The 18,743-nt window shown below is 25.2% G+C and overlaps 1 protein-coding gene across 8 annotated transcripts in view; it reads left to right on the top strand.

Moving 5' to 3' along the window:
- Window positions 1-18,743, top strand: part of mub (poly(rC)-binding protein mub) — a 156,579-nt gene that overhangs the window by 94,505 nt on the left and 43,331 nt on the right. For all 8 annotated transcript variants that reach the window (XM_089174398.1, XM_015321968.2, XM_089174389.1 and 5 more), the window contains 2 exons: window positions 17,744-17,800; window positions 18,183-18,581. In XM_089174398.1, the coding sequence (XP_089030524.1) occupies window positions 17,744-17,800; window positions 18,183-18,581 (456 nt within the window). The remainder of the gene's footprint in view (window positions 1-17,743; window positions 17,801-18,182; window positions 18,582-18,743) is intronic.

The raw sequence follows: 18,743 nt of genomic DNA, 5'->3' as shown, positions 1-18,743 counted from the left end.
ATTTTTGCTTAGGGTTATTAATTTATTTATAAAATTTATAATTTATATTAGTGTCCCGTTATTATTATTATTAATAACTTATTTAATAAATTTTATATTAATTGTTTTAAATGATTATGAAAGTTATGGTGCTGTCCCACGTTTATCAGTCATAATAATTTTTGATGAATATTTGGTTGTTGTTTTTTATTCTTTCTTGACTTAGGATTATTAATTTATTTATAAAATACATAAATTATATTGGTGTCCCGTTATTATTATCATTATCAATAAATAATTTAATAAATATTTTATTAATTTGGTAAAATGATAATAAAAATTATGGTGTCACCCCACGTGTATCAATCAGAATAATTTTTGATGAATATTTGGGTGTTGTTTTTTATTTTTTTTTATTTTGCTTAGGATATTCTTTTTTTATTTATAAAGTACATAATTCATGTTAGTGTCTATTGTAATATTAAACAATTGTTAATATGTAATTTTGTATTAATTTATATTACTTTGTTTATGTGTGTGTGTACTTTGAAAATGATGGTTATTTACACGTGGCACGCAACGTAATCATTTTTAATCATTGCACTTTATACTCAAATATTTGATACTAAAAATTTAAATTAAGAGTAGAACAAAAAATATAAAGTATTTATTCCTTTTATCATCACTTTATACGCACCATTGATTCCTGCAAACAATTTTTATTGCTATCAAAAAAAAAAAAAAGAAACCAAATAAATTCTATACTAAAGTTCTTTTTTTCTTTTTTTTTTTTTCTGAATCAATACAAAATCACGATTAAAACCAAACTAAATTTAAACCAAACTAAACTAACAAACGAATCGATAAATTTATTTTTTCTCCTTCTTTTTCTTCTGCTTTTTATTATTGCACGGTAAACTAAAAATAAATAATAAAAAAAAAATATATATATATTTGACTATAAATTAAAATAAATCAAATTTACGGTAGGTTTGAGTGTTACCTACAATAGGTTTGATGTGTTACATACAAATTTTATTTCGTTACTCTCCTTCTTTTCCCCCTTTTTCTTTTTTTTTTTTTTTATTTGATCAAAGGCCAATTAAAAAAAAGAAAGAGAAGACTTACGATAGTCGTTGACGTATTTGATGCGTCAAAGGAATGTGAAATACATCATTTTTGTTTTATCGTTTCCCACACGTCACTGTAACTTTCCATTCTCTTTTTCATCAATAGAAAAAACCTTTGGAATATCCTATTTTATTTGTATCAGTATTGTGTCACTGTAAATGTTACAGTTTCTCTTTCTCTTCCTCCTTTCTCCTTCTTCACCACCTTTTCTACCTTTTGATTGTAAGTTTTCACGTTCACGTTTTACTTTGCGATATTACATAGGAGAAAAAAAATAACCTTCTATTTTAAACGCACATTTTAACTGTTCTGTTTCTATTTTTTCTTTTCTTCCTTTTTTCTATATGAAATATAACAAATAAACAGATAAAAGTTTATATGCACACACGTGTGTACGTATGTACAGTTGAATTGTATATGGTGTTGGTGGTGAAATATAACAAATGAAAAGATAAAAGTTTATATACACACGTGTGTATATACTGTGTGCGCGTGTGTGTATGTGTGTAGATGTTGGTTGAGTTGTATGTGTTGGTAGATAGGTAATAGTAAGAAGTGTGTAGTCTCTCTTTGCGAATAGAATGGCAAAACTTGTTACGAAGTTTATCATCGTATGTCTCTCTTCTATGGGAATAAACTTTATGAAGAGAAAAATATATAAAACATAAAAATAGAGAAAAATCTAACGCGTGTGTTACATAGTAAAGAAGATGTTGTAAATCGAATTTGTTTTTGTTGTATATAAGTTTGAAATCGTTATTCTATTGGGATTATATTTCAAAAATTTGTTTTACCTTAGAAAATCAAGTTGTCTTACTTATATATACTTTTTTTTTTTTTAGTATTATACTTATTATTCTACACTTTTATATGTTATTAAAATAGTATTTTTAATTTGCGTGTCAATATTTTTTATATAAGAAAATTGAATTACTTGATTTATTTTAAATTTATTAATTTTTAGGATATCTTATAATTGGTTTTGAATTTATATTTGGTAGTTGCATGTACAAAACAAAATTTTTTTTAAATTTATATTAAATTTTTAATTTAATTTATATTTTAATTTATATTTATTATAAAAAAAAATTAAATATATTCTTATATTATAAATTAATATCGACATATATCTATAACTAAAATATAATATTATATATAATATATATATTATTAGTAATTAAAAAAAAATAAAATTAAATTGAGCAAATATCGACAAACTTTAATTAAAATTAATTAAATAAAAAATAAAAATAAAATATGATAAATTTCATCATAAACACACACATTACATCAATTATTTATTTAAATTATATAAAAATAATTAGAACGTTCCAAAAATAGTGGACGTCTTCCGGAGATAAAAAAAAAAGAAAGGGTATAAAAATGATTTCAAAAGGGGGGGGTTGGAAAGATGGAAGGGAAAAGAGGGAACGTTCATGAATGGTTCTTTTCGTGCATAGTTTTGAAATATTTACTTCAACACATACATACATACACACATACAATACAGGTCTCTTTCTTTTTTACTGTCATGATTTCGGTCTATACACATACACACACATGTTTACATGCATATGTTCATATATACATAGAAAACAGAAGCCCTCGCTGCTTCTTCATCCTCGAGGCCAAACCCTTCTCTTTGTCCAGTAGACACAAAGCCCTTCCATCGTACAAAGGGATCCTCGAAGGATGTAAAGGAAATGATAACGAAAGTTCGTCTAAAATATTCTGTGATTTTCAACACGATTTGTACTTTGTTAGGCTGCTTGTTTATTTGTTTGTTTGTTTGTTTGTTTGTTTAGTTGTTTGTTTGGTTCGCTTTAGGGAAAAATTTTCACGAAGAAAAAAATTAGTACAGAAAAAATTCTTTTTTTTTTTTTTTTTGTTTACCTCTTTCCTTCTTCCAACTCCCCCCACCGCTCTCCACCTTCCACTTCCGTTCCACCCTTCATTTTTCCATCTAATTTTTCTTCAGGAAGTTGAAAAATAAACGAAACAAAAGTGAGAGAGTCAAGTAAATTTAAAGAATATGAAAAAGTTCATGAAAAACCTCTTTTTCATTTTGGTTCCGGTACTTTATTTTTTGTTTTTTCTTTTTCATTTTATAAATTATTATTATTATTATTATTATTATTATTATTATTATTATTATTCGTAAATTAATTAATTCTTTATAAATGAATTTAATCGGCGTGGTTTGTTTTATTTGTAACAAACTAATGAAGTAAGATGAAAAGAAAAAAGTGTGTTAACGATTAATTAATTTTTTTTTTTTTTTGTAAATCAGTTGAATTCGTTGTAATTTCATTTTTTCCTTCTACACTTTTATTTTTATTTTTCTCCTTTTTTTTTTATTTTTTGTTTAAACCAAAAATTATATCGTGTAAAAAAGAGTATTGTACACTGTGTAATAATTAATAAATGAACAATTTAATTTTCCAACAAACGAATGAAACATAGCAGCAATAATAGAAGAAAAAAATTAAATAATGCATTAATTAATTCCCTCATTTTATTTAAATAGTTTAAATAGTCCCACGCAAAAGAAAAAAACAAGTTTTACCCTAAGTATAAAAAAAAAAAAAATTAAAATAGTATCGTAAATTATATATGAAAATATCATCCAATTGTTGTATTAGATGATTTCGTCAAATTTCATTCCAAAAAAAAATAATAATAATAAAAATTATTAATTCTATATCTTATATTTATATTTATTTATTAATTAATAATAAATTAAATCGATCTTTGGTATGAGTGAAAGAGAAAATTTGTGTTTAGTGGTGTAGCAAATTTAATTGTTCCAACAAACGAATGAAAAATAGCAACAATAGAAGAAACAAACAATTAAATAACGCATTAATTAATTTTCCCATTTTATTGAAATAATATCAATAGTCCCACAAAAATGACAAATTTTATCCTAAGTATAAAAAAAAAAAAAAATAAAAAAAACTACTCCACATAAAATATCATTCAATCGTGTTAGATGATTTCGTTAAATTTCATTAAAAAAAAAAAAAATTATAAGGAAAATAATTATATATTTTATATTTATATTTATTTATTATTTATTATTTATTATTTAATTATTAATAATAAATTAAATCGATCTTCGGTATAAGTGAAAGAGAAAATTTGTGTTTAGTGGTAGTATCATCGAAAAACATATAAAATAAACTGATGATTCAGAAGCACGTTACCTCTCTTGGCACGCTTGCAAACCGATTTATTATTGACCTAGGTCACCACGAAGATGATGCTTTTCCTCTTTCCCCATCCCTCCCTTACCCTCCTCTCAATTCCCTCGATTCATCCCGTCTGAAGTATACGGAACATTTTTTTCTGTTTCTTTCTCTCTCTCTCTCTCTCTCTCTCTCTCTCTCTCTCTCTCTCTCTCTCTCTCTCTTTTTCTACCTCATGTTTATTTTTCTTTTCTTTTTTGGGTCTATGTGTTTCACGTGAGATAAGGGTTGAAAAGTATAAAAAAAAATGTTCGAAGAAAAAGAAATGGAAGGAAATGAACTCACTTATTGCATATATATATATATATGTTTAAATATATGTGTGTGTTGGTAGTATCGATTTCTTTTTCTTTTGAGACACATAGTATATAAATTTTATACAGGACGTATCAAAAGTTTTTCAATTCATTTTAAAAATTGATATTTTTATTTGAGATTATTTTATTTTTTAAATTGTTTAAATTAAGAAAGTTAAATGATTCTTGAAATAATGAAATAATTATAAGTAATAAAATAAATAAATAATTACAATGAAATAATAAAATGAAATATTATAATATTTATTATAATACTTATATATATATATATATATATATGAAATAATAATAATTGAAATAATTAAATTTTTAAATTATTAATAAATTTTCCAATTTACACATTTCCAATTTACACATATATTAATAAATTTTATTTTTTAAAATACATTTTAATTTAATTTTGTTCTTTTTTCTTTCTGGTTCATTTATAAGCTTTTGACACTTTCTGTATACATCTATCTATACACATATATATTATATATATATATATATATACATATATATAAGTCTGTTTCATTTTCTTCACACAAGGACACACAGATACACACTCATACACTATCAATTCTCTTTTCTTTCCAATAAAATTAATTTAAAGGGACAGACCATTGAGAGTTCGTTAGTCCATTAAGAAAAAGGGATCTGGATTTAAAAAGAAATTTCATTCGATGTTTCTTTCTTTTTAAAAAAATGAGTTTCCATTCGAATAAAGGTAATTTAATCAACCTAATCAACCTGTTCTGTATAAAGTTACAATTATTTTCATTGAACGTATTTCTTGTTTCTATTTTTTTTTTTTTTTTTTTTTTTCATTTTTCTTCATTTTCTTTTTTTTGGGGGGGGGGGGTTTCTTCATCTTATTTTTGCTTTTCTATTTTCGTTATCTATTTCTCATTTTTTTTTTTTTTTTATTTAAACCGATGTTCAAAGACCTAGAAAAGACAATTTGAATTTGAAAGTGAAGTTTTTAATTTTCCCGCCATGTCTTTAAAGAAAGAAAGAGTCATAAAGACAAAATGAGAGAAAAAAAGAGAGAAAAATCTTTTTGCAAGTTTTCCACTGAGAGAGAGAGAGAGAGAGAGAGAGAGAGAGAAGAGTAAACGTCGGATCCTGAAATACACGAAAAAGAAGGAGAAGAGGACACACAATGTTGGTAGTGGTATTTGAACTACTGCCAAGAATTTATATTTTCTTCTCTTTGTTTTAAAATGTCCGTCAAACTTATTTCTTCTTCATCTTCTTCTTCTTTTTCATCATCGTCATCTACAACTTTGTCTCATCTTCGTTTACATTTGTTCTTTTCTTTATTATTCTTTTGTAATTTAAAAAGTATACGTAAATGATAAAACATAATTTAGAATATCCAAATTTTCTCAACTGTATATTTATTTCTTAACCAAAAACGAAAACTTTCAACTTCTTGTTATTTCACCTACTTTTTATTATTATTATTATTATTATTATTATTATTATTATTATTATTTTATATTTTGATAAGAAAAGTAACATATCACAAATATATACGTAGAAGAAGAAAAAAATATTAATTAATTGCACACCGTGTGTGTGTGTAGTTATACTTTGCTATAATCAGTTATTTTGAGTTATTAAGTATTCGTCGAGATTAGAATTTTTTTTGGTATTAATAATTTCTTTAAAGTATAAAAAAACCAAATTTATTAAAATTTTTTTATTATATTATATTAACAAATATTACATATATATATTAATAATTAATGATATTAATAAATTTATTATTTTATAATATAATTAATTTATATTAATATGTTATTAATAAATAAATTATATTTTATATCTAATTAATATCATAAAATATATATTAAAATTTATAAAAAATTAAAGTATAGAAAAACCAAAAAATTAGCAATATAACAAAAAAAAAAGGAAATGGCTCCTAAGAACCGTATTTGAAAAAAGTCGTGTTCTTCAATTAAACAAATTATTAAATATATACCAAATTAATTCAATACTTGTATATAATATTAATAATAATAATAATAATAATAATAATAATAATAATAATAATAACAAGAAATTTCCTAAAATTTTGTATAGTCCGAGAAAGAAAAAAAGAAATTATCTCGTGGAATCTACGATGGCCCATACGGATGGTGCACTAAACATCGAACGAATTGAAATGAGGAATGGTGGATGGAGGTGGTAGGTGGAGGTGGGAAATAATATCGAATATCAAATTGTATCTGTTAAACGGTGTGTTTTGTGTACGATCGATTATTCAATGATAAACGTGAACGTGATAGAACAAGCGTGTTCTTCGTCGAGTTCGATAACGTACAATTAATATCGATTGATTCGATAATTAACAGGGAGATATACCATTGGTCCGGTATTACAATTAAAGTACACATTCACACGCACGTACTCACGCACACGTATCTTTCGTAAATCGAAAATTTCATTTTCCTTTCCCCTTCAGTAAACCCATGTACGAATATTAAAAGTATATCATATCGGATTTCGCGTTACCACTTTCATTTCTACCCAAATTCATTTATAATATGATAGAAATAAAAAGTAAAATAGAAAATATATATAATATATTAAATATTTAATAATATATAAAAAAATATTATATTATATATTATTATATATATATATATAATATTATTTTATATAATGTTTTTAATATGTAATGTATAAAATTTTATTTTTTATTTTATTTTAATTTATTTTATTTTATTTTATTTTATATAATATAATATAATATAATATAATATAATATAATATAATATAATATAATATAATATAATATAATACATGTAATATAAAATATTTTATCAATTTTATTAATTTTATTTAATTTTATATAATATTTATAAAATATAATATTTATAGAATCTTTATATAACAAAAAAAAAGCATTTTAAATATCGCGCCCATTCTATCACGATAAAAACGTAATTAAAATGTTTTTAGGTAAAGGTACGTTGTCTGCAACAGCAGTCACGTGCATTTAGAATCAACTTTACACGCTTATACCAATACACAAACACCCCCACACACATTCATTACATACATATACGCAAGCGCATTGGAAAAGGATAGAAAATCCGTGACTTCGATCGCGTAGTCCACGTAGACGACGACACGTTTGCAACGTGAAACTCTTCCTCTCATCCCCAACCAACCCCTAAACGCACACTCCCTTAACAGATATATATTACTACACGTATAATACACAAGCAAGCAAGCAAGCTTAGCATAGTAGTAGAGTTCGTGCTGAAGTACGTCACTGAAATTATTGCACGTTTCTGCATATCTGAATGATGCTCCGCCATCATCCTAGAATGGGGAGGAGTTGTAGGGGGAGGGAAACCCTCCCGGAAGGTTTCCCTACACCCTTTATCCTATTCCACCTTCTTCTACATTCTCTCTTTCTCTCTTTTTCTTACACTTTCTTTTTTTTTCTTCCAACACTTGAAAGGTTTCTGCTCAGAACACTTCACACCACCCACGATCACGTTCCCCTAGAGTCTTCTATTCTCATTTTTTTCTTTCTCACACACACTCTCTCTCTCTCTCTCTCTCTCTCTCTCTTCTTTCTTTCTTTTTCTTTCTTTTACACACATTTACCCTCTTTTTCTTTCTCATTCTTTAAAACACTCTCTTTCTCTTTCTTTTATACGCATTTACCCTCTCCTCCATTCTCATTTCTTTTTCTTTTTTTACACACATTTACCTTCTTTCTTTCTAATTTCTTCTCTCTCTCTCTCTCTCTCTCTCTTATTCTCTCTCTTTCTCTTTCTATTTTTTTGTCTTTTTGTATTCTTTACACTCTACTTTACTCACCCAACCAACTCTCTTCGTTTTCATCCCAAGTAGTCGTTCATATTCTCTCTCATTCTCTCTCTAACACAGATACACTATATGCATATAACCATCCATCCATCCATCCATCCATACACCCACCCACCCACCTAGTAACCAACCAACCACCCCCTTTGAAAGCCCTTTCTAGACTCCCTACCAACCCTCTCTTGCATCGGCGAAGTGCTTCCATGACAAATCTCATTACTCCGCGTTTTTACGCCCTGATGAGAGAGAGGATGGCAACGACATCAACGTTGGGTGGGCATCTACCATCACCAACCACCACCACTACCACCACTACCATCAACCAACCTTAACTGTGCTTCTAGTCACACTTTGATAGTGTTAGGTGTAATGGGGGTGCTTGGAATTGTGATAGTAGTAACGTGGTGTGTTGTCCCCCTTTTTTTATGAGGCTTCTTCCATCTTCTTTGTTTTTTTTTTCTTTTTATTTTCTTGATAGAATATGGTTTGAACTCTTTTTCTTTTCTTTTTATTTTTAATTTTGAATTATAAATAAATTTTAGTTACTATTGTATAAGATATCTCGTATTATATTGTAAGATCACACATGCATATGCACATGCACATGCACTAGAACTACTGAACTAGAAACACTAGAACACTGGTATAAATTATTATTATTATTATTAACATTACCTAGATTAATTATATAAATCTAATAAATTATTATTACTATTAACTATAACTAGAAACACTAGAACACTGATATAAATTATTATTATTAATATTATTATTAACTATACCTAGATTAATTAAATCTAATAAATTATTATTACTATTAAACTATAATTAGAAACACTAGAACACTGGTATAAATTATTATTGTTAATAACTATACCTAGATTAATTATATAAATCTAATAAATTATTATTACTATTAAACTATAATTAGAAACACTAGAACACTGGTATAAATTATTATTGTTAATAACTATATCTAGATTAATTATATAAATCTAATAAATTATTATTACTATTAAACTATAATTAGAAACACTAGAACTCTGGTATAAATTATTATTATTATTATTAACTATATTTAGATTAATTATATAAATCTAATAAATTATTATTACTATTAAACTATAACTAGAAACACTAGAACATTGATATAAATTATTATTATTATTATCATTATTTGTAAATTCGGATAAAATATTTATAGATCAATTCTCTGAATATTACTTAATCAACAAAACATTGACACAGATAACTATAATAATATCAAGTTAAGTGTTCAATTTATCTAACAATCAGACATTTATTAATTATTCTTATTCGTTACTAACACACTTGTTCACTCACTCACTCACTCACTCTCTCTCTCTCTCTCTCTCTCTCTCTCTCTCTCTTTCTTTGCTGTTTTTTGATTCATTGCAAAAGAGTGATCATTTTGGAATGTCAGAGATAATTCTTAAGTAAAGTAATATAGTCTCTACACTTACATATACATACACACTTACACACATGTATAAATTCGTGGGATTTTATCTCGTGCGAAATAAATACGTCTAGCCGTGTTTCTGGCGGTTGAATAAGAACATTATGTCTTCTACGATTAGAAGATAGTCTTCTTCTTTTTCTTATGTGAATAAGTATTAGTAAGAGAGAGATAAAAGAATGAAAGAGAGAGAAAACACGAAAATTCAAAGACAGACGACTGGACATCGGCCAGGGAAAGAAGCCAATTAAACAGATTTGGCTTATTATCTTGATTCCTAATTATCTTTTTTCTTCTTTTTTTTTTTTTTTTTTTTTTTTTTTTGATCGTTCATCAGATGAACTCTCCAATTTTGATTGCTTTTATTTTTCTCTTTTTGTTTTTATTTTATTTTATTTTATTTTTTTTATCGTACATTTCAATTCATTTCAATTTTTTCTTTCTTTTTTTTTTCGATACTTTATGCATACCTGTTTTTACTGTGAACAACCTGTATTTACTGTGAGTTATATAGTATTTACATTTTATACGAGAATATTTTAATATCAGTAAAAAAAAGAAAAAAAACGAGAGAGAAAGAGAGAGTAATAAAATTTTGATAGAAAAAAAAATATATTTCTATTAAACAAACGTTTATTTTACCATCGTGATAATATCATGTCATTTTATTTTATATTTGTTTTTTTTTTTTTTTATCATAGATTTAACTCAATTAGTATTGTAATATTTTTATTCTTTATATTTTATTTTGTTTTATTTATTCACGTAAGTGTGTTCATGTAACTGAATATATGCATATATGCATTTTATGTATTGTTGTTGTTGTTGCTGTTGTTGCTGTTGTTGTTACAACAACTTTTGTCAATTTCGTGAAATTGAATTCGACTAATTAAAAACGAGCAGTGTAATGTTAACAGTGATGGTGGAGGTATTCGTTAAAAAACACTCGTACAAAAATTTGCTTTCTCTCTCTCTCTCTCTACTTTTTTTTATTAACTTCTATTTTATTGTTTTTTTTTCAAATTCGTTACTTGTTAATTACTATACTGCTCTCATTCTTCTTTTTTTTATTGTTTTTTTTTATCAAGAATACTTTTCGTATCAAATTTTTGGTTCTTCTTCTTCTTCTTCTTGCCATTTTATCGGACAATGTCACGGTCATTTGCACGATTTTCTTTCTCTTTCTCTTTCTCTTTCTAACTTTTTAACTTTCTATCATACTCTTTTTACTTTTACTTTACCTGAAGTAAGAAAATTGTGCAGACACAAATATCTGGCAAAAATCCAAAAAGTTTTATCTTTAAACCGTGTTCCTCGAGAGATACCGACACATTTTTACGTGAACTTTTCATATCTCACTTTTAAGATCATTTTTTATTTTTATTTTTTTTTTTTTTTTTTTTTTTTTTTAAGTAAAATTCTTTCTCTTATCGTTAGATAATTATTTAATGTCACGTCATTCCATTTCGTGTCACATTTTTTTATCGTAAATGTTTTTATTTTGAATCATCATCTTCTTTTTAGTCGAATCAAAGTCAAATTAAAACAAATTCAAATCAAGTATATTTAAGAGAACAAAATAAAAAATTCAAAATAAAATTGAAAGTTTTAAATCCAATACAAATACCAAACAAAACATAACAAAAACAATTTTACAATAAAACTTGGAAAACTTTTCCACTTGAGTATCACCACCCTCACCCTCACCTTCACCGTTTTTTTTATTCAAGCAAACATTTTCAGGACTCCTCTGGTTATGGATTCTATTATACTATCTTCTATTTTATTATCATAAACTCACAAACGTTTATTATACTTTTCTAAAGAAGTTGGTTAAACTCATTTTCAATGAATTTTCTGTCATATAATTTTCTTTTTTTATTTTTCTTTACAATTTCACTATTACAAAATCATTTCAATAAATTTTCAATCGTTGTTCTTTGAATAATTTTTTAATTTTAATAATATTATATTATATTATTTTTTAATAATTGTTTTCTTTTAATTCTTCTTTACAATTTCACTATTATCAACTTATTTCAATGAATTTTCAATCGTTGTTCTTTGAATAATTTTTTAATTTTAATAATATTATAGTATATTATTTTTTAATAATTTTTTTATTAATTTTCCTTTATAACTTCTGTCCCATAATTTTATTTTTTATTTTTCTTTACAATTTCACTATTACAAAATCATTTCAATGAATTTTCAATATCGTTGTGTTTAGAATAATGTTTTAATTTTAATCATATTATATTATATTATTTTTTAATAATTTCGTTTTCAATTCTTCTTTATAGCTTCTGTCCTATAATTTTATTTTTTTATTTTTCTTTACAATTTCACTATTACAAAATCATTTCAATGAATTTTCAATATCGTTGTGTTTAGAATAATGTTTTAATTTTAATCATATTATATTATATTATTTTTTAATAATTTCGTTTTCAATTCTTCTTTACAGCTTCTGTCCTGTAATTTTATTTTTTTATTTTTCTTTACAATTTCACTATTACAAAATCATTTCAATGAATTTTCAATCGTTGTTCTTTGAATAATTTTTTAATTTTAATAATATTATATTATATTATTTTTTAATAATTTTTTTATTAATTTTTCTTTACAACTTCTGTCCTATAATTTTATTTTTATATTTTTCTTTATAATTTCACCATTACAAAATTATTTCAATGAATTTTCAATCGTTGTTCTTTGAATAATTTTTCAATTTTAATAATATTATATATTATTTTTTAATAATTGTTTTTTTTTTAATTCTTCTTTACAACTTTATTATTACAAAGTCACCAATCACCATAACACATTTTTAAAATGATTGTATTTTACAATATTATTAAATGTAGAAAATAATATAACAAAAATGAAAAGACAGATTAAAGATAAAGATAAAGAAATAGATAGATAGATACATAGAGAGGGACAAATAGGAAAGGGGTGGACAAGAAGAAGAAGAAGAAGGGTGAGGTGGGGTAGAAAAGAAATTAAAAGAACTGGAATTAAGCCAGGGCTACCAGCCAATTGGTCGTCCTCGTGAATCGGACCGTCCAATCATCTGGTTTGCCAAATAATTCTGAGACAGTCCAATCTTTTCCTTTTTTTTTTTTTCTTTTTTTTTTTCTTTTTTAAATTATTTTTTAATCGTAACCAATCGAAGAAACAATTGAAAATGTCGTATGACAAAATGTCCGAAGTTTTATTTATGGGCATAGAAATTAAAATTGAAATAAAAAAATATCATGTGTGTGTGTGTGCAGATCACACGTGTTAGATGTGAAACCTTCTTAAAACCAAACTTCGAGAGAATGAGTCGAATGCAGAGTATCAAGAGTAAAATAATTGTAGGGTTTATTAATTATAAAAAAAACAAAAAACAAATATCATGTGTTTGATTTTCAAAAAAGTTCGATGAATCTACGAAGAAATTAGTCAATAATCGAGGACTCGTGCATTTTTAAACAAATTTCAATGAGTTTACGAAGAAATTCATCAATGATCGAGGACTCGTGCATTTTAAAAAAGATTTCAATGAGTCTACGAAGAAATTAGCCAATGATCGGATGAGGACTTGCATTTTTCAAAAAATTCATTGAGCTACGAAGAAATTCGTCAATGATCAATGAGCATTGACTGAACTTTTCGTAGACTCGTAAATTGACTGAATTTTGGTCTTACATCGTAGACTCGTAAATTGAAACAAATTTTGTTCATACATTCGTGCATTGACTGAACTTTTCGTAGACTCGTAATTTAAAACAAATTTTGTTCATACATTCGTGCATTGATTGAACTTCTCGTAGACTCACGTTTATTATTATACATAGCTATATAAAAAATTAGAAAGAAATGTTTATGAAACTAAATAAAAGATTAGTAATCCATTTGTATGTATGTATGAGTGTGTAAAATATTTTGAAACGAGTATTTAATTGGTTTCATTCATTTTCATTGAATATGCATCTCGAATTAGCATTTAATCTCAAAACGCTAAGTATCCATTTAACACATAAAAAAATCTTTCGTATCTTTTTAGGAATATTTTAAGTAGATATTTCGAGAGAATACATTTCAGTTTGATATAATAATTGAGATTATTGCATTCAAAAGACTATGATAATTTTGTTTTATATTCGTTAACCAAATCGTGGTGAAAGAGGACATTATTTTTGTGTTTTAATACTCGTCAAAGAATAATTTATTTCCTTTAGAAAGGATAAAAGAATAATGATTATTTATTTAGATTCTTTTTACTTTTATTTTAATTAAAAAATTATTATACCACTTTATTGTGTCGCGTTTTCTATTCAATTCTATTTTAATTGAATTTTCATTATAAAATTACGTCGATAGAGAATACATTTTATGGATAATATTATTTAACATTTAATAATAATAATAATAATAATAAATTACAAGCAATTTTCTATAAGCTTCATTTGTGATTAAAAAAAAAAAAAATAAAATATAAAAGAATAAAGAATAAATTTATTATAAATTTTTAATTATAATAAACTTATTATAAATTATATGATAATATCATTATATTTATGATATAAAATAATTTATATCTAATTATATAAATAAACTAAATTATAAATTTTAAACTTACTATATAAAGAATAAAAAAAATTATGCCTAAAGTAATGAACAATATTATAATATTTTTTATTAAATAAATTATACAATTGAATAAGTCAAGGTTAATATACATATATTTATTAATGTAAGATAATGTGATTATATTACCTAATTACAAATTAATTTAACATATTGCTTATAATCCCATACAATGAATAAGAACTTTGTTTCACGTTGTTATAATACATAAAATGAACCTTTAATAATCATCAATATATATATAGTTAATATAATTTAAAGCTGACTAAACAGATAATATTGAATAGCTCTGATATTATAATGCCAAAGATTAATCTTCGTTCATTAGGAACACGAAATCCTTTCTATATGAGCGCTCATTAGGTCATAATATAATCCAATAATCTACAACTTAAGTTTAACATTTAAAACCCCATTAGAATTTAGTAAAATGAAATTTAACAATTTTAATTAGAAAAATTCTTCCTCCCCCTCAAAATCCTATCAATTTATTAATTGACCAATTAACAAAAATTATTACTTAATCTAAAACATATCAATTTTTTATATAAATTGATAATAGTAAGATAAAAGCCGTTTAAATAAAAAAAAAAATAATTTAGAATATTATCAAATTTTACATTTAAATAATTTCTATCTAAAAATAAACCAAAAAATATAGTTTTACCACCACCCATTTATTTAATTTGACTTAATGATAATAAAAAATACACCACAAAAAAATAATTTATCATTAAATTCTACATTTAAATAATTCCAATTTAAAATTAAATCCAAAAACATAGTTTCAACACCACCCATGTATTTAATTTGACTTAATGATAATAAAAAAAATACACCACAAAAAAATAATTTATCATTAAATTCTACATTTAAATAATTTTAATTTAAAAGTAAATCCAAAAACATAGTTTCAACACCACCCATTTATTTAATTTGACTTAATGATAATAATAAAAATACACCACAAAAAATTATTTATTATTAAATTCTACATTTAAATAATTTCAATTTAAAAGTAAATCAAAAACCATAGTTTCACCATCACCATCTCTTTATTTAATTTGACCACGACCAATTAACCTCTCAACTAATACCAAAACTAAACCATACCAATCACAAATTTGGCACAAAAAAAATAATTAAAAAAAAAAAGAAAGTAATTAAAGACAAAAATAAGATGATTATCCGATAAAGAATAATAATAAGTACACTAGAAATTCTGTGCCATGTTTGAAAATGGTTTGCGTTGAAAAGAAAGAAGAAAGAAGAAGAAGGGTGCATCGATCTAAGAAGTCGTTCAAAACGCGACTGGCATGCACAAGGAGGAGGAGACAAAAAAAAAGAACAGAAGAGGGATTTAGGGGGTAGGGGAGAGAAGGTGGGGGGGGTAGGGTGGTGGGTATCATCGTGTCTAAGTTTAGAGAAGAGCACGACGGGTGCGCATACCTGCTTACCCAGAATCCTAAGCGATGACATTATCGTGGGGTCAAAGTGTGTATGTGTGTGTCAAAATGTATGTGTGTGTGTGTCAGAGGGAGAAAAAGATAGGACCGTGAGATGCCCTGGACATCACACCACACCACAACCAATACCACTACTACTATTACCAGTACAATTACACTTGCGTATATACATGAAACTAATTATAGTTTCACGTACCGAGCGTGTCCTAGTCCAAGCTTACCAAGCACAACCTTTATCTATCTATCTATTTAACTATCTATGTATCTATATATTCTATGTATGTATAGATAATAGGAAGGAGTACTCTCTTGATCATCTATCGTAATCCGATTTGTAACATTTAATTCTTTTTTTGTTGTTACTAACAATAAACCTATTTTGCTTTGACGTGTTTTGAAAGACATTTGTTTAGGATTGTTTTAATGTTAGTTTTTATTTTATATTAGTTATAATGTTTATTTATTATTTATTTTTTTATTTATTTTAATAGTTTATTTATTGTATAGGAAATTAATTATTAATATATAAAAGGATTGTTAGATTTAATATTAAATGTAATTGGGTTGGGTGGTATCCTGCATATCAGCAAGGGATGATTTTAAATATAAATTAAAATTATAAAATATAAAATAACATAATTATATTATAATATATATATTTATAATTAAATATAATAAAAAATATAAAATAAAAAATATATAATAAATTTGAAAATTTGATATGTTAAATAAATGTATTATATTTCTTTTTGTTTTGTATCTTTTTTTTTTTTTTTTTTTTAAGATATATAAGTTTACAAGTAATAATTAATGTCAATAGAAATTTTATATCAATAGGATCAATAATTGATGACATTATTTAAAATAGATCATGTAACTACGTTATTAAATGATAATGATGAATAAATATTAACAATCAATATAATTATTAAACATATTCAAAATTAAATACATTTTATCATATTTAATACTACGAAATATTATTCTAATCTATTTTTAAAATTTTTTAATTAAAGATATTAACACACAAACACACTCTTGTGTTAATCAATTATTATCACGTGTTACGATTGATCGTAATATAAATGTTTGAACATCATATCAATTAGGATTATAAACAAATTATCAGTAAATCTTGTTAGTCCAATATAGAGAAGGAATAATCTATAGTTTGTGTCCTATTTGATATGACAGATTGATAAATGACAGACAACACGTAGGTGTGTGTCTTTGATGGATTAGGTAAACGCTTGAGATACGCTTGCTACCACCGAATTGTTCAACACGTATTAAATGATCTTAATAATACACGATAGATCACAATGTAACTATGATTTTAGCAAATTTCTCATCTTGTGATGATTAACGAAGTTAATCGATGATGATGATTTTAAAGATACATCATTTAACCCTCATATTAACTTTGATATATCAAAAAACATAATTTACAATAAAAATTGAATTTAATATGAACATGTAGATGATGCAAATAAATTTTTGAAATTTAATCACATTTCATTAGTTCTAACTTTTCGAAATCGTTTTACGAACTATATTTAATTGCTTGTTTGTTAAAAAAAAAAAAAAAAAAAAAAAAAAGAAACAAAGTATTTCTCTAACTGGTTCGCAATTTTTTTTATTCTGTTACAGGAGGTAGGAAGTATTATTGGAAAAAAGGGAGAAATCGTCAAAAGGTTCCGCGAGGAGGTAAGTCATTTGTAACAATTATTTCTATTTTAATTACAACACACATATACAGAACACTTTTCACCCCTCTATAACATCACGCCACTTTGAAACGATATTTTATTTCTTCAATACTTATTTAGTAAATTAATTTAATAATTGTTTAGTAAATTAATAATTTCATTAAGATCGGTTCAGTAATTTCGAAGTTAATTAGAAATCAACAATGTAATACTGAATTTTTCTATATAAAAATTTATATTAAAAAAAGAAAAAAATGAGTTATAGTAGGGTGATAATAAATATAATAAACAAATGAAATAATATTAAACAATGATTATATAGGATAATTGAAATAATAATAAAATAGTGTTTTGATTGATTGATTGTATTTGAATTATAGTCCGGCGCAAAGATCAACATATCCGACGGATCATGTCCCGAACGAATAGTGACCGTAACCGGGCCAACGAATTCAATATTCAAGGCGTTTACATTAATATGCAAGAAATTTGAGGAATGGTGCTCCCAGTTTCATGATATCCAGGGTGGTGGAGCCGGTGGTGGCGGTGGCGTACCAAGGCCACCTATTACACTGAGACTAATCGTACCAGCTTCTCAATGCGGTTCACTAATCGGTAAAGGTGGCTCGAAGATCAAGGAAATTCGTGAGGTGACAGGAGCCTCTATTCAGGTCGCCTCTGAAATGTTGCCGAATTCGACGGAACGAGCGGTCACCATATCGGGCACGAGCGAAGCCATTACGCAGTGCATATATCACATCTGCTGTGTTATGCTAGAGGTACAATTTTATTTTTATTTTATTATTATATACTTTGAGATAATAGGTTACATTTTTATGAATTATCGTGTACGGGTGTAGTTGAATTTTAGCCAAATACCATCACCTCTAAGATAAAACTATTACAAATTTCATAAAAATGTAACTAAAATCTAAAAAACA

Source organism: Polistes dominula, unplaced genomic scaffold (assembly GCF_049000335.1).
Source record: "Polistes dominula isolate Pdom_NZ unplaced genomic scaffold, Pdom_raw_medaka contig_28, whole genome shotgun sequence".
In the NCBI taxonomy this organism is placed as follows: Eukaryota; Metazoa; Arthropoda; class Insecta; order Hymenoptera; family Vespidae; genus Polistes; species Polistes dominula.
This window is presented reverse-complemented; position numbering and strand designations above follow the sequence as displayed.